Here is a 21,617-nt window from a genome sequence, read left to right as displayed (position 1 = left end):
CCCAGGTTCACGCCATTGTCCTGCCTCAGCCTCCCAAGTAGCTGGGACTACAGGCACCCGCCACCATGCCCAGCTAATTTTTTGTATTTTTAGTAGACACGGGGTTTCACTGCGTTAGCCAGGATGGTCTCAATCTCCTGACCTCGTGATCTGCCTGCCTCAGCCTCCCAAAGTGCTGGGATTACAGACGTGAGCCACTGTGCCCGGTATCTTTTTATATATTTAAAAGGCCATATGTATGTCCTTTTCTGTGAACTGTTTATATTCTTTGCCAAAGTGACTTTAGGTGATCTGCCTGCCTTGGCCTTCCAAAGTGCTGGGGATTACAGGCGTGAGCCACTACATCCAGCTAATTTTTGTAGTTTTAGTAGGGACAGGGTTTTGCCATGTTGCCCAGGCTGCTCTCGAACTCCTGACCTCAGGTGATCCACTCGCCTCAGCCTCCTAAAGTGCTGGGATTACAGGCGTGAGCCACCGCTCCTGGCAATACATATTTTAAATAAAATGTAAAAATATGTAACACAATAGGAATCTAATAAATATTTCCTGTTTAACAATTAATTCTCACATTGTCTAATTCTTGCACAGATGGGGAAATCTCTGCACTGATCCTGTTTCAAGTAAGCCAACTAAAGGACTGAATAATAGAATTTTTTCTATTGCATTAGAAATAGCTAAAGGAAGTTTTCTAAACAGAAATGAAAAAATAAGAGAAGACATCGTGGACTGTTAGAAAGGAAAGAAAATCAGTACGCAAACTAAGAATAGAGGCTGGGCGTGGTGGCTCACACCTGTAATCCCAGCACTTTGGGAGGCTAAAGTGGGCAGATCACCTGAAGTCAGAGTTCAAGACCAGCCTGGCCAACATAGCGAAACTCTGTCTCTACTAAAAATACAAAAAAATTAGCCAGGCGTGGTGGTGGGTACCTGTAGTCCCAGCTACTCAGGAGGCTGAGGCATGAGAATCACTTGAACCCAGGAGGTGGAGGTTGCAGTGAGCTGAGATCATGCCACCGCACTCTAGCCTGGGTGACAGAATGAGACTCCATCTCAAAAAAAAAATAAATAAATAAATAAATAAAGGAGAAAAAGAGTAAATACAGAGCAATAAGCTTTTCTTTCCCTCTTGAGTTTTCTAAATCATGTTTGACAGTTGAAGCAAAAGCAAAAATTGTAACACTGCCTGATATGGTTCTAACTGTAGAAGAAAATGATAACAATTGCATTCCAAATGGGAGAGGGTAAAGGGAAATAAGGTTTCCATATTTTGCACCAGGCCTGAAGAAATTTCTTCTGATACCATGATACTGAGATGGCTATATTCTTTTTCTCATCTGTATTTCCAGGATATCCTCTCACTTTGACAGGATTAATCCGGAGATTTTTAAAAATTCATTTAATGGGTGTAAATTATATCTCAATAAATTGCTTTTAAAAGTAAAATATGTGGCCAGGTGTGATGGCTCATGCCTATTGTCCCAGTACTTTGGGAGGCCAAGGTGGGAGGATTATTTGAGGCCAGGAGTCTGGGACCAGGCTGAGCAACACAGCAAGGTCCTGTCCCTAAAAAGATAACAACTAGAAGATAAAAAACTCAGCTGTGGTGGTGTGCCTGTAATCCTAGCTATTCTAGAGGCTGAGGCAGGATGATCACTTGAGGCCAGCAGTTTGAGGCTAGGCTACAGTGAGCCATGATCACGCCACTATACTCATACTCTAGTCTGGACAACAGAGTTGAGGAGAGTTGAGAACCAGATTCAAAAAAAAAAAAAATTTGGCTGGGCATGGGGCTCATGCTTGTAATTCCAGTGCTATGGGAGGCCAGGACAGGAGGATTGCTTGAGGCCAGGAGATTAGCCTGGGCAATATAATGAGATGCTATATCTAATAAAAATAATGGTAAAATTAAAAAAATAGAATATGACAAAGAAAAATGGATACCCCCCAAATAAACTTTGTTTTCACTCATTAAACTTTAATGCAATTCCTTTTAAAAAATACTTTCTAAGAAAATTTCTTTAGCCAGGTGTGGTGACATGTGCCTGGATTCCCAGCTACTGAGGAGGCTGAGGACACAGGATCATTTGAACCCCACAGTTTGAGGCTGTAGTGATGTATAATCACACCATTACATTCCAGCTTGGCAACAGAGTGAGACTGTCTTAAAAAAAAGAAAGAAAGAAAGAAAGAAAGAAAGAAAGAAAGAAAGAAAGAAAGAAAGAAAGAAAGAACACTCCTTACAGTTGAGCCTACAGAGCTGTGCTGTCCAATATGGTAACTACTAGCCACATATGGCTACTTGCATTTAAATTATTTAAAATTAGGCAAAATTAAAATTTTGGTTCCTCAGTTACTCTAGCCACATCTGAAGTGCTAAGTAGCCACATGATCAGATATAAAACATTCCCTTCACTGCAGAGTTCTACTGGACAACACTGCTATCGATGCTAAAAATTTAAACATAAAAGCTTGTCAAAATGATTGTTATAGGCCCAGCGTGGTGGCTCACGCTTGTAATCCCAGCACTTTGGGAGGCTGAGGCAGGTGGATCACCTTAGTTCAGGAGTTTGAGACCAGCCTGGCCAACATGTTGAAACCCCATCTCTACTAAAAATAAAAAATTAGCCAGGTGTGGTGGTGCACGCCTGTAGTCCCAGCTACTCAGGAGGCTGAGGCAAGAGAATCGCTTGAACCTGGAGATGGAGGTTGCAGTGAGCCGAGATTGCGCCACTGCACTCCAGCCTGGGCGACAGAGTAAGACTCCATCTCAACCAAAAAAAAAAAAAAAAAGAAGATTGCTATAAACTGTCAACCATTTTAGCAGTTGAAGATGAAGGAGTTTTGAGATTAGCTGAAGCTATAAATTCTAGACCCAAAATATCTTCTAAAAACATGTTACCGGTATACTTTTTCCTGACCGATATCTTCTCACACACAGAAGTATTAGTGATATTAAATATACCAGTTCAAAACAAGCATCTAAATGGTACTGTTCAGAATGTTGGTGTTGAAGTAACCCAGCAGCTGACAGCATGGAGTAATTATTCTTGCCCTGTAAGATTATACTCTAAAGATTTGGATGACTGCCCAGGAGTGGTGGCCCATGCCTGCAATCCCAGCACTTCGGGAGGCCGAGGCAGGTGGATCACCTGAGGTCAGGAGTTTGAGACCAGCCTGACAAACATGGTGAAACCCTGTCTCTACTAAAAACACAAAAATTAGCCAGGTGTGGTGGTGCACGCCTGTAATCCCAGCTACTCAGGAGGCTGAGTCAAGAGAATCACTTGAACCTGGGAGGCGGAAGTTGTACTGAGCCAAGATCGTGCCACTGTACTCCAGCCTGGGCAACAGAGAGAGACCTGGTCTCCAGAAAAAAAAAAAAAAAAAAAAAAAAGATTTGGATGACTAAATATTTTAATAATGAAATAGTAGCAATTACTTTTTTGATTTTTGTATCACAGAAGTTCCATGATGGTGGTATTTCACTTGGACCCGATATTAACTTTAACAGGTAAACAAGGGGTTAAAATGCATATTTGATGCATCTTTATGAAAGCAGAGAGAGCTGGCTGAATAGCTGCATGGAAATAGTGATGCAAAAGTGATAAAATGGAGGCTGGTAATTCCTAAAAACCATCCCCTTACAGGTTGGTTCTGAATCACTCTCAGCCTCCCTCTACCCAAGACTACTCTCTGAAATTTATGCAGTCTAGAGTCTCATTCTTCCCTCCTGTGAGCAACAGGTGAGAAGAGCCAGCTGGAAGTTGGCCTATGGGGTTTCTGTGGCATGCCATATGTGCAGCAAAGATTCCTTGGTTCTTCTGGGTGCGGTGGCTCACGCCTATAATCCCAGCACTTTTGGTGGCCAAAGCAGGCAGATCACTTGAGGCCAGGGATTCGAGACCAGCCTAGCCAACATGGCAAAACCCCGTCTCTACTAAAAATACAAAAATTAGCTGGGCATGGCGGTGCACACCTATAATCCCAGCTACTTGGGAGACTGAGGCAGGAGAATCACTTGAACCTGGGAGGCGGAGGTTGTAGTGAGCTGAGATCGCACTGCTGCACTCCTCCACCCTGGGCAACAGAGCGAGACTATGTCTCAAAAAAAAAAAAGATTATTAGTTCATTCCTCTAATGTCTACTTAACAATTAGAAGAGTTCAAACTCTAAGGTAGATAGTGGCTATATGACCAATTAGCAGCAGGTTTATTTCTGTGTCTTTTTTTGTTTTTGTTTTTGTTTTTTTGAGACAGAGTCTCGCTCTGTTGCCCAGGCTGGAGTGCAGTGGCGTGATCTCGGCTCACTGCAAGCTCTGCCTCCCGGGTTCACGCCATTCTCCTGCCTCAGCCTCCCAGTAGCTGGGACTACAGGCGCCCGCCACCACGCCCAGCTAATTTTTTTGTATTTTTAGTAGAGACAGGGTTTCACTGTGTTAGCCAGGATGGTCTCGATCTCCTGACCTCATGATCTGCCTGCCTCGGCCTCCCAAAGTGCTGGGATTACAGGCGTGAGCCACTGCGCCCGGCCATTTCTGTGTCTTAATGATAATAGCAGGTATTAACTGTATGCTTATTAGGTACCAGTAACATGCTGGGCACTTTGCAAATCTTGACTCTTATCTTCATAACTACCCTGTAAAGTATTGAGACTAGTTTACTAACAGCGAATAAACGAACGCTGTAACTTTCAGCAAAAATTCCAATGCAGATGAACAGGAAACCAATACTTTGCTCAAGGCTCCGAGATGCTCAAACATGAGGTAGACATCATCTATTATTCATGGCTTCCCCATTCTTTGGAATATCCTCTCTACATTTTGATAGTTACTCACAGTACGAATCCCACCTTCTGCAGGCAGAATACAAAAATCATTTCCTTGCCTCACTTGCAGTCGAGGCTACAGTCATGTGCCACAGTTCTGCTCAATGAGATGTAAATAGAAACTGCTGTGTGGGGATTTCTGGGAAAGGTGCTTAAAACGCAGGTTGACTTACTCAACTGCCACACACCTTTTTGCTATTCCCTTCTTTTTTCTTCCTCCTGCCTGTAAGTCAGATAAGTTGGCCAGAGTTCTTCACGCCAGTTCATAAGCATGAAGATGAGGCCACATCTTGAGGATAGCAGAGGAGAAAGCTAAAAGGAATCTAGATTTCTTAAGATGTCATGTAACCACTATCACTGTCCTAGATTTACCACCTCTGAATTTCTTTTACCTGAGAGAAAAATAAAGTTTCCATCTTGTTTAAGTCTTGTTTATTTGGTTCGACAACACAACCCCCAACTAATATGTGGGGATTTTTCTAACTTATAGAACGTAATTTTAACTTCATCACTGGCTAACAAACCAGAAGAAGCTGGAAATGAGATGTTTCACATATTACTTGTACAAAAAAGCAATAAAAGTTGAATAGTTTGTTTCATCAAAATGTTCCCACATCAGAAGACCCTATGTCAAAAAGTCCCACACATCAAACATCACATAGTAGAATAAACCAACAATAAAAGCCCTTAAATAATCTGTCCAGGATCACATGATTATAGTGGCAGAGACAGGTTTCAAATCCAGGTCATTCTGACTGCTAAAGCCCATTTTCCTTCCACAGAACAAGGACCTGATTTTCATTCATGCAAGTATGACATTTCTGTCACAAGGAGTAAGTGAAAATGGCCCATGGTCAATGCATTTCTTCTATTTTATTACCAGTTTTCCACCTAGTAGAAATGGGTCACTTCTCAAGAGGATACCAAGCAGACTTAGAATGAAATAGCTAAATTATAATATTTAAACTAATAAAATGGTTACTACCAGACTTAGAACTTCTATTTTTAAACTAAGTTATTTAGACTAATAACTTATTAGTCTAAACATAATTACTGAAATTATTTTTAGACTAAAAATTAGTCATAATTTTAATAATTAAAATTTAGTCTAAAAATAATTACTGAAATGATCTTGGTAAATATTTTTGTATATTTTAAATAAAATTGAATAAAATCCTGTAATTTTAGGTATCATTTGATATGAAGCAAGAGCACAAAAATAGGACAGAGATAAAACATGACAAAAATTTTTATGGCTACCGACAAAACATACACCCAGAGTTTAAATTCATTTTAAGAAGCCAGAACTTGTAAGTAAAATCCAGAACAAATGTGGTATTTAAAACAACTTACCAATCTGACTTTTAGGTGCTCCAGCAACCACTAAATTTAAAGTACTAGAAGACATTTCTTTTCTTGTTGGGTTAACAACATATTCTCCATCAATTATTCCTATTCGTACTGCCCCTAAAATGTATTAGAATATTGGCAACTGTTTAATGGAAATTTCCAGTTTTCAAGACATTATTCCAGTCATGGCTTCAACCCCATCTTTGATTGTGACCCCAGAATAAAATCCGTGTTTCTACACAGTATTTAAGACCCACAGAACATCCTACCCCACCCTACCTTCTGTCCTCACTGGATCACTCTGAATTGCTGAAATATACCACTTCTTCCACACCTCTGGGATTATGCTCATGTTTGTCCCCTGGTCTAGCCAGTATTCTCTCTAACGCAAATGCTTAACACCAGATCCTAAGGTTCAGCTTACACAAATGACTACTCTGAGGAGCCCTCCTTGACAACCTGACCACACAAAATCAAATCTGCTCTTCTCTATCATATTCTTAGCACTTTGACTATGTCTTTATAATAACACTGATTATAAGTAATTATCTGTCTCCTTTATGCAGAAAGCAAGAACTGCATCTTTCATTGTTGTATTGCTAGGGCCTGCTCTGCCTAGGACACTTGATAATTATTTACCCAATGAGCCATTTTTATATTGCATGATTATGAACTTATAACAGCCGTAAGTTACATTAATTTCATCCTGAAGGAGTATATACTCTGATAATTTCCCAGTTAAGAAAAAAAAAAGAAAAAGAAGTCCTCTAACAGAAAGAGACAATTATGAAGTCAAAATATCTAGGGACATAAAATCTGTAACACCGTAACATATGCTATTAGAAACAGAACCCAAGACAAGGATGAAAATGTCTGAAAGACCTGAAAGGAGACGTAGAACGCCATCTAGTTCAATTCATGAAGAGGTAATAAATCAGAGCCATATGCCATTGCTGTAACATGGTCACTACTACTTACTGAAAAAAAAATACACACATGATTTCTTACTTTTAAATCCTAACTTACCAACAGGTCCATTCCAAGGAATATCTGATAATGAGAGGGCTACGGAAGCTTTAAAAAGGAGAAAAATAAGGGCCGAAATTAAAATTTCATTGCTTTAAAAAAATCAACACTGATAATTTTAATCTCTACTTTTATACTTACCGCCATTAATTGCTAGGACATCAGGCTCATTAACACCATCTACTGCTAACAGATTACACAGAACCTGGTAAAAGGGAAAAAATTTGATTTGGAAGGGTTATCATTTAGGTTAACATCCTGGCCTAAAATACAAGAGCACTATATGGCTAAAAGCAGGGGCTTTGTAGCCAAACCTCTTAATTTTGGCTGTCATTAAACGAAATGCTTGACATTGGATAAATTACTTAAATGAAACCTCAAAAGCTTCCTCATCTTTAAAAGGGAAAAACAGGCCAGGCGTGGTGGCTCACGCCTGTAATCTCAGCACTTTGGGAGGCTGAGGAGGGCGGATCACCTGAGGTCAAGAGTTTGAGACCAGTCTGATCAACATGGTGAAACTCTGTCGCTACTAAAAAGACAAAAATTAGCCGGGTGTAGTGGCCGGTGCCTGTAGTCCCAGCTAATCAGGAGGCTGAGGCAGGAGAATCTCTTGAACCCAGGAGGCAGAGGTTGCAGTGAGCTGAGATCGCGCCATTGCACTCCAGCCTGGGTGCCAGAGTGAGAATCTGTCTGTAAATAAATAAATAAATGGGAAAAATAATGGCATCTTCCCAAAGGGTTCCTATGAGAATTAGATAAATACCGTAGGTAAAGCACTTATCACAGTCCTCGCATGTTGCAAGTATTCAGTAAATGTTAGCTATTTCTATCATATAAAAATATTTTCTATGCCAGGCATGGTGGCTAACGCCTGTAATCTCAACATTTTGGGAGGCCGAGGCAGGTGGATCACTTGAGGTCGGGAGTTCAAGACCAGCCTGGCCAACATGGCAAAACCCTGTCTCTACTAAAAATACAAAAATTAGCCGTGCGTGGTAGTGCACGCCTATAATCCCAGCTACTAGGGAGGCTGAGGCAGGAGAATCACTTGAACCCGGAGGCAGAGGTTTCAGTGAACTGAGATCGCGCCATTGGTCTCTAGCCTGGGCAACAAGAGCGAAACTCCATTTCAAAAAAAAAAAAAAAAGGCTGGGCGCGGTGGCTCACGCCTGTAATCCCAGCATGTTGGGAGGCTGAGGCGGGCAGATCACGGGGTCAGGAGATCACGACCATCCTGCCTAACACGGTGAAACCCCGTCTCTACTAAAAAAATACAAAAAATTAGCCAGGCATGTTGGCAGGCGCCTGTAGTCCCAGCTACTCAGGTGGCTGAGGCAGGAGAACAGTGTGAACCTGGGAGGCGGAGCTTGCAGTGAGCCGAGATCGCGCCACTGTACTCCAGCCTGGTCGACAGAGCGAGACTCCATCTCAAAAAACAAACAAACAAACAAATAAAAAATTTCTGTTGGCCAGGTGCGGTGGCTCAGGCCTACATCAGCACTTTGAGAGGCTGAGGCAGAGGATCACTTGAGGTCAGGAGTTCAAGACCAGTCTGGCCAACATGGCAAAACCCCATCTCTATTAAAAATAGAAAAAAATTAGCCAGGTGTGGTGGCAGACACTTGTAATCCCAGCTACTCAGGAGGCTGAGGCAGGGAGAATGGTTTGAACCTGCGAGGCAGAGATTGCAGTGAGCCGAGATCGCGCCATTGCACTCCAGCCTGGGTGACAGAGGGAGACTCCGTCTCAAAAAAAAAAAAATTTCTGTTTATAAGCATAGATGAAACAAACTTTATACTGCAATAACGTGCCCATGTCATGCACTTAAAAAAAAAAAGTTCTTTTTATAAGCATAGATTAAACAAACTTTATACTGCAATAATGTGCCTATGTCATGCACTTAAGAAAAAAACTTCAGTGACCGGGTGTGGTGGCTCATGTCTGTAATACCAGCAGTTTGGGAGGCTGAGGCAGGAGGATCGCTTGAGAGCAGGAGTTCGAGACCAGCCTGGCTTACATAGTGAAACCCCCTCTCTACAAAAAACAAAAAAACTTAGCTGGGTATGGTGGTTTGTGCCTATAGTCCCAGCTACTTAGGAGGCTTAATTGGGAGGATTACTTGGGCTCAGGAGTTTGAGGCTGCAGTGAGCCATAATCATGCCAACTGTACTCCAGCCTGGGCAACAGAGGTCCTGACTCAAAACAAAACAAAACACAAAAAAAACTTCCTGAGGCTGAGGCTGTGATATTCTTGCAAAGGCATATTTGCAAGGTGTATTTATTTATTTCAAATGAATGAAATGGTTACTTAAGTATATGTGTCATTATCCTGAAAGAAAGTATTATTCAGGAAGTATTAACATATAATAAAGTAGAGGTTCAGAGGATCCAGCAATAAAATTAGGTAATAAAAATTAGTTACGTTAGTTGTCCTATTCCCAGCCTGATCTGGTCTCTACTCACTGTAGTCACGCTGATCTTCTTTTTAAACTCATTAATTTCTTTCCTGCCTCTGGGCTTTCAATGCTTCCCTGACACACCTTGGTTGGCTAACTCCTACTGAAATTCAGGTGTCAACTCAAACAGACACTGAATAAATGTTAGCTTTTTAAAAGCACTATCTTTTGGCCAGGCACAGTGGCTCACGCCTATAATCCTAGCACTTTGGGAGGCCGAGGGGGGCGGATCACAAGGTCAGGAGCTCAAGACCAGCCTGACCAACATGGTGAAAACCGGTCTCTATTAAAAATACAAAAATTAGTCGGGCATGGTGGTGCGTGCCTGTAATCCCAGCTATTCAGGAGGCTGAGGCAGGAGAATCACTTGAACCTGGGAGGTTGAGGTTGCAGTGAACTGAGATCGTGCCATTGCACTCCAGCCTGGGCGACACAGTGAGACTCCGTCTCAAAAAAAAAAAAAAAAAGTATTATCTTTTTTCAAAAACTTAATGTAAAATATAACAGTATCATAAAAAATTCTTATGTTCTTTATAATGTTTACTCTAGGAAATATTACAGAGATTCATTAAGTAATTTTTGATTGATCTGGCAACTAAAAAACCTAAAGCAGAATCTACCTGTGTATCATAGAAGTAGCCAGCTGGAAAGAGCGGTCTAATTGAACGATCTGCCAAAAGAAAAAAAAAGACATTAAACCGTACTGACAGAGTTGCTTTACAGTTCAAAACGTTTGAACTAATATAGATAGCCATTCAGTATGTTTTCAAGAAAAATCCCCTTGGACTGATTTACTAAGAGGGACACAGATAAATGTCAGTGCTTCCATTATTACATACCATGCCCTAACAACAAAAAACAAACACAGAAGAAGCACATTAACAATAAAGATTGGGGAGCAATTTTTCATTCTGTTTCCACAGGCAACAGTTACATATATAAGCAGAGCAAAGAGACTTAAGACCAATAGCAGACCAAAAGAAAATGCTTCCTTGCTACTTTGTGTCTGAAGACTGTATATAAATATACATAAAATAGCAATTTCTGGCCGAGCGCAGTGGTTCACGCCTGCAATCCCAGCACTTGGGAGGCTGAGGCGGGCGGATCACGAGGTCAGGAGTTCAAGACCAGCCTGACCAACATGGAGAAACCCCATTTTGACTAAAAATACAAAAATCAGCCAGGCATGGTGGTGGGCACCTGTAATCCCAGCTACTCAGGAGGCTGAGGCAGAAGAATCACTCGAACCCGGGAGGTAGAGGTTGCAGTGAGCCGAGATCGTGCCACTGCACTCCAGCCTGGGTGAGAGAGCAAGACTTCATCTCAAAAAAAAACAATTTCTGGGTAGAAGAGCTATAAATTACATATGATCCCACAATATGTAGGGATGTTAAAGATTTGAAAGATTATGGACATATTTCAGTAGCTGATGAACATAATGTTTAGGAATTACTATTCTGAACATGAAAAAATGTACTAGGAATAGATTCAACAAAGTAGAGGCATGGGCCAAAAAATTCATATGCTCAGTAGAGATTTACTCATTTAGTCAACAAATATTTATTGAATGCCTATTCTGTGCTAAGCAGTATAACAGGTACTAGGGATTCAACACTGAAGAAATAAAAGTTTTTTTCTTTCATAGTGCCCACATTTGAGTGAGGGAAGAGAAGGAGTGAATAATCTTAGGTGGTGTTAATGCTATGAAGGAAAACTTAAGACTTATTGTAGAACACAGATGCAAGAGAAGAGATGCTAACATAAGCATATCGGAGAAGATGAATGCCTCTATGTTAATATCTTACCTATTATTCGACTTGTAAGAATTTCTTTATCAGAAGTACCAATCTCTCTTCTCAGATAGTTTGTGGGAATTCTACCTGCTGCAGCAGCTTTTTGTCTGTAGTCAACCTGAAGCAGCAATAAAAAAAAGTTCATATAATTCTTTTTGCAGAAACAAACTATACTGTATGAATGCTAATTCTCCTGAGGTTGCTAACAACACAGTCTAGACTCAGAGTAGAAAATGTTATTTACTTTGCATTTTGTATCTTTTGGGGAGAGGAAAGTTGATAGAAATGTTTCTGCAAAGTGATTTTAAAAAACATTCAGGTGCAGTGGCTCACGCCTGTAATCCCGGCACTTTGGGAGGCCAAAGCAGGAGGACCACTTGAGGCTGGGGTTTTAGAACTGCCTGGGTAACATAGAAAGACCTTGTCTCTACCCCCAATAAAAAAAAAAATTAGTTGGGCACAATGGCCTGCGCCCATAGTCCTAGCTACTCAGAACGCTGAGGTGGGAGGACTGCTTAAGCCCAGGAGTTTGAGGCTGCAGTGAAATATGATCACACCACTGAACAACTCTAGCCTGGGTGGCAGAGCAAGACCCCGTCTCTTAAAAAAAAAAAGTCTTCTACTCAACAGTAAAAGTGGAAGAAGACTCACTATTTGCCACAGATGCTCATTCTGATCAAGTCAAACATTGCTTTTTTTTGGTATCAACTCTGTTAAATACAATTGTACCCCCTTTTCATAATAGAAGGGAGCTATAAAATTCTAATGAGCTCATTACTAAATATATACAGTTGTCTCTTGGTATCCCTGGGGGATTGGTTCTAGGACCTCTTGCAGATATCAAAATCCATGGATGCTCAAATCCTTGATGTAAAACACCATAGTATTTGTTTATAACTTATGTATATCCTCTCATATACTTTAAATCATCTCTAGATTACATATAATCCTTAATACAATGTAAATTCTACATAAACAGTTTTTATACCGTATTGCATAGGGAATGACAAGAAAAAAAGTCTGTACATATTCAGTATAGATGCAATTTTTCCCCCAATATTTTCGATCCATGGTTGGTTGAATCCATGGATGCAAAACCCAAGGACATGGAGGGCTGACTGTACTTGCAGAGTCATACTGAAGGGAAACTATGAGGGCAATGAATTCATTGCTTATTCAATGTCAAAGTACTCATGCACTTCCAATCTTCTTGTCAACTTATGCACCTGGACGTTCCAAATTCTAAAGTATGCTTAATCCTAGTATTTGTTTATGAAGCAGTTTATACTCTTTTAATGAATCAGTATCAAAAAACTAGGAAAAATTCTTTGTTGTGCAAGTTTGTATTTTCCACTCACTAGACACTGGACAAAAATATTATACATTCTACACTCTACTCAAACCATATTACAGTTCAGATAAATCAGCAAATACTTACCACCAAAGGCATAAACTGGGAAGGGGAAGGTTTTGTTTTACTGACCGCTGTGACCATTACTGCAGTGTCACCTGACTTAAACATAAAGAACAACGCTGGTAAGTTCCTTTGAAATCAGATATTAGCATCTAAGTAGCAACTGAATAAATCCTTACTCCAATTAAACTCAAGAAAAGATATCTAATTCTAAAACATGATTATGAAATAAAAAATATTCACAAGTAGTCCAATCTTGATCTCTGAGCTTTTCAAAAGCTATGGAATCAAAATAAGGAAAGATTAACAGGTAATTTAGTCATATCCAATGAATTGAATAGTATTCTCTACTTCTTATGTGGCTATACATAAGGAAAAATTCCCCAATTATTACTATAGAAGAAAACACCAAAATCACTTTCTCTAGAAAAGCACAACAGAATTTATTAGCGCATAAAACAGAAGCCCAAGTTTGGAAAGGATGTTAAAGGTCACTTAATATGGCTGGGCACAGTCGCTCACACTTGTAATTCCAGCACTTTGCGGGGGCAAGGCAGGTGGATCACGAGGTCAAGAGATTGAGACCAGGCCAGGCGCGGTGGCTCACGCCTGTAATCCCAGCACTTTGGGAGGCTGAGGCAGGCGGATCACGAGGTCAGGAGATCAACACCATCCTGGCTAACACGGTGAAACCTCGACTCTACTAAAAATACAAAAAATTAGCTGGGCGTGGTGGCAGGTGCCTGTGGTCCCAGCTACTAAGGAGGCCGAGGCAGGAGAATGGCGTGAACCCGGGAGGCGGAGGTTGCAGTGAACCGAGATCGCACCACTGCACTCCAGCCTAGGCAACAGAGTGAGACTCCATCTCAAAAAAAAAAAAAAAAAAAAAAAAAAATAGATCGAAACCATCCTGGCCAACATGGTGAAACCCCATCTCTACTAAAAATACAAAAATTAGCTGGGTGTGGTGGTGCATGCCTGTAGTCCCAGCTACTCGGGAGGCTGAGGCAAAAGAATCGCTTGAACCCAGGAGGCAGAGGTTGCAGTGAGCCAAAATTGCACCACTGCACTCCGGCCTGGAGATGCAGCAAGAGTCCACCCCCCCAAAAAAAATAGGTCACTTAATACATGCAGCGCTCTGGACTCTGGTTGTCTGGAATGATTCTTGCAGTAGAAATTATCTTAGTAGTATCTGAATTAATTTCCAGTACCAAAATTCTAAGTAGTTACACGATGTTGTAGTTACACATTTAGTATGAGTCTCTGTAACCATTTTTAAGATGAATTTTAAAAATCTGGACTTTTTACCTGTACTACAGCAGAGCCATCTGCAAATCTGGCCAGCTTTCCAGAAGATATTTCTAATTTCCTGTTTAAAAATAAAAATGCAATACAAGAAGACTTAGGTCATCTGTACAATTCCTGCTTAGTATAAAATAATAAAAGATTCTAAGGGAAGATTCTAACCCCCAACCCACCCACTCCACCAACAAAAAGGGGCAGAATCCATGATCATTATCAAAAGTAAAAGTGGAATTTAAGAGTGGCTTAAAGAAGAATACGGAAACCAAGGCACAGGATTGATCTGAACAGGAAAGTCTTTTGGAGGTTCAGAAGTTAACTGCTTCCCTAAATGTTAATTCCCATGTACCATCTATTTTTTTTTGAGGTGGGGATGGTCATCGTGCCTTGTATCTTCTTTTTCTTTTCTTTTTTTTTTTTGAGACAGGGTCTTGCTCTGTTGCCCAGGCTGGAATGCAGTGGCACAATTACAGCTCACTGCAACCTAGAACACCTAGGCTCAAGCGATCCTCCAACTCAGCTTCCTGAGTAGTTGGGACTACAAGTGCACACCACTACACTTGGCTAATTTTAGTTTTTGTATGGATGAGATCTTACTATATTGTTTAGGCTGGTCTTGAACTCCTGGCCTCAAGCAATTCTACCGCCTTGGCCTCCCAAAGTGCTGGGATTACAGGTATGAGCCACTGTGCCTGGCTCCATTTACCATCTTAGTACAGTCTCTTATCATCTCTCACCTTGTTGACTACAGTAATGTTTTAACATACAAACAGGATTGTTTCCCTACTTAAAAATCCTTTAGCCAGGCGTGGTGTCTCCCACCTGTAATCCCAGGACTTTGAAAGGCTGAGGCAGGCCTGATCACCTGAGGTCAGGAGTTCAAGACCAGCCTGGCCAACATGGTGAAATCCCATCTCTACAAAAAATATCAAAATTAGCTGGGCATGGTGATGTGTGTCTATAATCCCAGCTACCAAGGAGGCCAAGGGAAGAGAACTGCTTGAACCCAGGAGGGTGGAGGTTACAGTGAGCCGAGATTGTGCCAATGCACTCCAGCCTGGGTGACAGAGTGAGACTCTGTAACAAAACAAAACAAAACAAAACAAAACAAAACAACAACAACAACAAAAAACTTTAGAATTTCTCCCAATGTTTTTAGGACAAAATATAAACTCCTAAATATTGCCTATAAGGACCTTCATGTTCAACAGAAGGGGAAAGAACAATCTTCAATTCAATGAGGAAAGAGTAGCCTTTTGAGGCAATAGTGGACAACCGGATGCAAAAAAGAATGAATCTTCATAAATTAAGTCAAAATGGATCCTAGACCCAAACGTAAGAGCTAAAACAATAAAAGTTTTAGAAACAAAACACAGGAGTAAATCTTCAGAGACTTGGGCCACACAAAGTCTTAAATATGACATCAAAAGCATAAACGACAAAAGAAAAAAATAGGTAAGCTGATTTCATCAAAATTTAAAACTTTAAGAAAGTAAAAGAAACACCATAGATTGAGAAAAATATTTGCAAACCATGTATCTGATAAGGGACTTGTGTTAATATCTAGAATATTTAAAAAATGCTTACAATTCAACAATAAAGACAACTGAATTTTAAAACTTGGCAAAGGATTTGAATAGCCATGTCTCCAAAAAAGACATACAAATGGCCAGTAAGTACATAAAAATATGCTCAATATCATTAACTATCAGGGAAATACAAATCCAAATCACAATGAATACCACTTGACACCTGTTATGAATGTTCCTTGTAGCATTATTCATAATAGTTCCCAAGTGGAAACAACCCAAATGTCCATCAACTGATGAATGGATAAGCTAAATGTGGTATAATCCATACAACTGATTATTATTCAGCGATAAAAAGGAACAAAGTACTAACACATGTCACAACATGGATAAACCCTGACAACATTATGTTAAGTGAAAGAAGACAGTCACCAAAGACTATGTTTCCATGTAAGAAATGTTCATAATAGGCAAATCCACAGCGATGGAAAGTAGATTAGTGGTTGCCTGGGGCTGGGGAGAAACGCTAAGTGACTACTACTAATGAATTTCTTTTTAGGGTGATAGAAGTGTTCTACAATTGATGGTGGTAATGGCTGCAAAACTTTGAATATACTAATATCCACTGAACTGTACACTTTATTTATCTGTATTTACTTATTTTGAGATAGGGTCTTGCTCTGTTGCCCAGGCTGGAGTGCAGTGGTGCCATCTCAGCTCATCTCACCCTTGACCTCCCAGGCTCAAGTGATCCTCCCATCTCAGCCTCCCGAGTAGCTCGAAATACAGGTGTGCACCACCATGCTGGGCTAATTTTTAAATTTTTTGTAGAGATGAGGTCTCACTATGTTACCCAGGCTGGTCTCAAACTCCTGGACTCAAGCAATCCTCCTGCCTTGGCCTCTCAAAGTGCTAGGATTACAAACATAAGCCACTGCTCCCAGACGAGTTGTACACTTTAAATGAACTGTATAGTATGTGAATTATATCTTAATAAAGGTGTCTTATATACATGAAATAGGCAGCACTATTAGCCTTATTCCCCAGTTTCAGCAGAGAATGCAAAAAGAGGTTACTGAGGTCTTGAAACAGACCAGCAAAACTTGTCAAAGAGCTCAAGATTCATCAAAAGGTGTTTTGAGATGAAACCAAGTCAGTGACCCCTGAAGATACAGAGGAAGATGTTCTGTCACATGAACTCAGCTTCGGCAACATTCTATCATAGTCTGGTGCTGAAAATGCACAAACCAAACACAAGCATGTAGACAGGCCCAATGCCCTACCCCAAGTAAGATTATTCTGTCTTTCACATACCAAAGAGATGAAGGAACAACCCTTAATATTTTCACCTGTTAAATACCTTTGCCAGAAGCCTGAGTTAATGAAAAGCATATTTATCTATTCAGTTAGACTCATTTTGTTAAGTTTGAAAGTCAGAACAAAGTATGTACATTTAATATATGTTAATAAATACAATGACTTTATAGTATCAAATTCTTGACTCTGAAATATTAGTTTTTTTTTTTTAAATCAGGGAATATTTGAGAAATTCTAGTTGGGTTTCTATTTATTCAACACAGATGTTATAATGATGAAAGCCTACAATAAAATGGGTCTCCTGTGACTGATGGGAATGAGGTACAGAGAGGAGGCTGATGCTGGATTAATATGTTGAGTAGATGGAAGGAATGAGATACTCAAAACCAGTCACACTGTGTAGTATCACAGACCTGCAACAACCTATAGCTGAAATCAGTATTAAGTAATGGTTTCATGAGGCAAATGTAAATTTGACATCTTGAAATTTTGTTTAACCCTGAGTAACATGCCACCAGTACTTCTCAAAACTTACCAGGAACTGGCATTCTGTCTACCAATGTAAATTCTGAATACCTAAGTGATCTCTGTGAAGGGGAGTGGAGGATCTTTAACCAGACAGAAGTGGGCCCAAAACACAGGGAAGAAAAACTGTGAAAGCTACAGTTCTACTCTACTAATGGGGCTACTGCCTTAGCATTTTGCCCACTGTGGCATATTCTGTTGAATATTCTCAGTGATTTGATACATAGTAGATGCTCAATAAAAGCTTGCTGAAATGAAAATTAAACACCTGCCTCCAAGGTTACTGTGAGCATTAAATATACTATCTGAAAAACACCTACAATAATTATATAATCTTCCAGAATGCAGTAAAGAATATATATGATAACAAATATAATGTGCCTGGTACATAGTAGTCACTCAATAAATGTTGCCAATGGCAAACAAGACAAAAATGAAAGAATTTATCCAGCAGGTATAATATTTTATGAGTCTAGTTATTTCAATACGTGACACGAGTTTAAAAAGAACTACCTACAAAAGAGGAACAGTTTGATTAATAAATGAAAGAGTCAAAGTAGATTATTTATGGAAAATATGGAGGGCAGCAGCTGCATCTTGTTTTCAGTATCTAGTGCCTATCTCACAGTATGTGTCTGTTGAATGAAATGTTCTGGGCATTTCTTTGAAGCATGTGTAGTCCTTGAAGAATGGAAGAGATGTCCTCTTCCCTCAAAAATCAGAATTAATGAATGCTGGGAGTGGAATGAGCCTTAGAGATAACCTAGTCTAGGGGCAACCAAACTACAGCTCGTGGCCTATTTCTGTATTACTCTTCAATTAAAAATGTTTATATATATATATATATACTTTTTTTTTTTTTTTTGAGACAAGAGTTTCACTCTTGTCACCCAGGCTGGAGTGCAATGGCACGATCTCTGCCAAAGCAACCTCTGCCTCCTGGGTTCAACCGATTCTCCTGCCTCAGCCTCCCAGGTAAATGGAATTACAGGTGCTTGCCACCACGCCCAGCTAATTTTGTATTTTTAGTAAAGACGGGGTTTCACCATGTTAGCCAGGCTGGTCTCGAAGTCCTGACCTCAGGAGATCCACTCACCTCAGCCTCCCAAAGTACTCGGATTATAGGTGTTAGCCACCGTGCTCGGCTGTTTTTTAAAATATTTCTAAAGGGTTTGTAAACACATACACACAGTGTGTACCCCAAAAAGCCTAATATATATGTTATCTGGTCCTTTATAGAAAAGTTTGCAGACCCTTGATGGAATCCAGTCTCCACACTTTGCACAAGAAAATGGTGAATTAACCTGTTCAATGTCAATTACTTATCAAAGTTAGAGTGCAAGACCTGGATTCAAAATGATTTTTTTGCTTTTTGTATGAACTGGGGTCCAAATTTTTTCAAAGTACACGTAAAAAATTTAGATATATGAAGTTTGCATTAGCAATTCCATTTATTCTAAGAACGATTAAAGCATACTTTTTTTTAAAAAAAACGGTCCCCTAAAAAAAAGTATGGGCTTTGTAAGCAAGAAACAGAAATTCAAAAACCACCTAGTCCCATAATACTAACTTTTTTATAGACTCTTAGAAAGTTATCTAACCTTTTTTGAGCCTCTGTAGTCTTAACAATAAAATGAGGGTAATACTACCTTTACGACAGGTTTAAAAACATTGCAAGGATCATATAAATGGCGTTCAAAAAACTGACTTTTCCTTTTCCTCCTAACCCAGGGTCATAGTGGTCACACTTTAGGCAATCAATTAGATTGGATGACATGATATCTTGTACTCCTAACTTCAAGTCATCCTTCCGTCTTAGCCTCCCAAAGTGCTGGGATTACAGGTGTGAGCGCCTGACCTTTTGCCATCTCTTTGCATCGATCTTTGCTTTTGTTTCTCTCTGTGTGTCTCCTTGCCTCTCTCCCTGTCACTGTCTCTCTCTCTCCCCTGCCTCCCTCTTGGTCTCTTTTTTTTGCTGTCTCTTTCTGATGACCTTGTTCCCATCTCTGTGCGTGTGTGGCTCTCTCCCTGCCCATCTCTTACCATCTCTGCCTTCCTCTCCCAGGTCTTAAACGAATATTTCCACAATGTCTGTGAACTGGACCTGGTGTTCAACTTATACAAGGTAGGCTCCTGGTGAAGAGGAGGTTGAAGGAGCCCGAGGAGTGGGACGTGGGGGACCCGTGGTGCACTAGCCACCCGGAGCCTCTGCTGAGGTCTGTGTCCCAGCTCGAGGGGCATCAGAGCCCCAGCTTCCTGGGTCCGGGCCAGCATCCCGGGGGGCCTCGTCTCACCCACGTCAACTCATTATCCCTAGGTGGAATGTTTCCCACTTAAGAGCCCAGTGGTCCCGGAAAGTAAAGAGATCGGAAGTCAGGTGGACGGACAGAGTCGGATGGAGCAAAGAAGCCCGGCACACACCAACAGAGGGAACGACATAGCGCGGGAAGGAGGGTCCGAGGAGACACATTCCAAACCCGGAAAGGGAAATTCGGAATTTAGGTTTAGGGTAAGGAGAGATTAAATAGACCTGGGCTACTGGGTTTCTACCCTGGGAGATGAATACGCTCAAGCTGGCTGGACAAGACACCTTATGACAATACAGTGAACGCATGTCACTCCTTACCTGTTGCCTAAGTCCACGGCCACAGCTCGAGACCCTGCGCTACTCCATAGTGCTCGCACCTGCAACTGGGTGAGTGCCCGATCCCGCCCTGGCAGAAGGAAAGGACCATCGCTCAGGGGCCGGAGCCGGAGGCACGAGCAGCAGTACCTGCAGGCCGCCATGACACCCGGCACGCGGTCAACGCAGGCTGTGCCCTGATTGGCTCACTCCGCAGACCGTGGGGCGGAGCCTGATGGAGTTTCGTTTCCGCGGTGCCCGAGGGACGCCGGGGTAACGGAAACCTTGGCCACCTTCTACGAAGACTAGAGAGGGTCAAACCTATCAGAACGCGATTATGTTGCAAACGATCTTTGTCTTTATGGGCCAACGAAAGGCAATTAGATAAATAAGGTTTTTGTGTGTATACTATCGTAATTTAAAGGAGAAGTCCTAGAATAATGTAAATGTTTAATATGCAGAGTAAATTTATATTTACTTTTAATACTAGAAGTCATAGAACAACACATTATTATTATTTGGCTCTGTGAACTAAGAATTAGAATTTGGGTGGAGGGCCTTGGAAAGAGATCTCCTTCTCCCCTTCTCCGCCCTGGTTTTTATTTTAAAAATTTCACATAGCAGATATGTTACTACAGCGATTTGTGTTAACCAATTTACAGTAAATTCGTTTTTCATCGACTTGTAATTTTAAAATCTTTATTGTCACTTCTGATTCATTTTCATTTCCATTGCTAATAATTAGCAATTTATATTTCTGTCCCTTTTGGTCGAACTCTTAAATGGAAAATGCCAGCTACTGTTTGAAGTAAATATTTTGTAAAATGAAAAAAAAAAGTTTTTGGGATTTGAAAAATTTTTAGAGAGTGGATAAATTTCTTCCACCCCATTAATCCATTCTGTTAGAAATTCTTTATGTTTTTCCTTGAATGAACCAATGGGCATTTTCATATTATGATGTATATTTTTTGTGTAAGGTGATAACCTCCTTACCCCAAAGAAAACCAAACAACAAAAACCCAACACTCATTCAAACACAGTTTTAAGAATTAAAAACGTTGGCTGGACGCGGTGGCTCAAGCCTGTAATCCCAGCACTTTGGGAGGCCGAGGCGGGCGGATCACCTGAGTTCGAGACCAGCCTGACCAAAATGGAGAAACCCCGTCTCTACTAAAAATACAAAATTAGCCGGGCATGGTGGTTTATGCCTGTAATCCCAGCTACTCGGGAGGCTGAGGCAGGGGAATCGCTTGAACCCGGGAGGCGGAGGTTGCAGTGAGCCGAGATCGCGTCATTGCAACAAGAGTGAAACTCGGTCTCAAAAAAAAAAAAAAAAAGTCCGGGCGCAGTGGCTCATGCCTGTAATCCCAGCACGCTGGGAGGCAGAGGCGGGTGGATCACGAGGTCAGGAGACCCAGGGCATCCTGGCCAACATGCTGAAACCGCGTCTTTACTAAA

At 40.9% G+C, this 21,617-nt stretch overlaps 1 protein-coding gene across 2 annotated transcripts in view; it reads right to left on the bottom strand.

Annotated features, from left to right (window-relative positions):
- PNPT1 (polyribonucleotide nucleotidyltransferase 1) overlaps positions 1-20,520 on the bottom strand; it is a 56,792-nt gene extending 36,272 nt beyond the window's left edge. Inside the window, exons 1-8 of one of the 2 annotated variants that reach the window (XM_019021552.4) lie at positions 20,163-20,520; positions 14,172-14,232; positions 12,888-12,962; positions 11,462-11,567; positions 10,277-10,326; positions 7,342-7,405; positions 7,201-7,248; positions 6,178-6,291 (exon numbers count right to left, since the gene is read on the bottom strand). In XM_019021552.4, coding sequence (XP_018877097.2) covers positions 6,178-6,291; positions 7,201-7,248; positions 7,342-7,405; positions 10,277-10,326; positions 11,462-11,567; positions 12,888-12,962; positions 14,172-14,232; positions 20,163-20,323 — 679 coding nt within the window. In that variant the 5' untranslated portion in view covers positions 20,324-20,520. Of the gene's footprint in view, positions 1-6,177; positions 6,292-7,200; positions 7,249-7,341; positions 7,406-10,276; positions 10,327-11,461; positions 11,568-12,887; positions 12,963-14,171; positions 14,233-20,162 lie in introns of those variants that run through there. The other variant, XM_019021553.4, reaches the window with a different exon arrangement.
- Positions 20,521-21,617: the final 1,097 nt, after the last annotated feature.

The sequence above is a fragment of the Gorilla gorilla genome, chromosome 12, assembly GCF_029281585.2.
Source record: "Gorilla gorilla gorilla isolate KB3781 chromosome 12, NHGRI_mGorGor1-v2.1_pri, whole genome shotgun sequence".
NCBI classification, from domain to species: domain Eukaryota; kingdom Metazoa; phylum Chordata; class Mammalia; order Primates; family Hominidae; genus Gorilla; species Gorilla gorilla.
The sequence above is the reverse complement of the archived record's forward strand: the minus strand, read 5'-3'. Positions and strand labels throughout refer to the sequence as shown.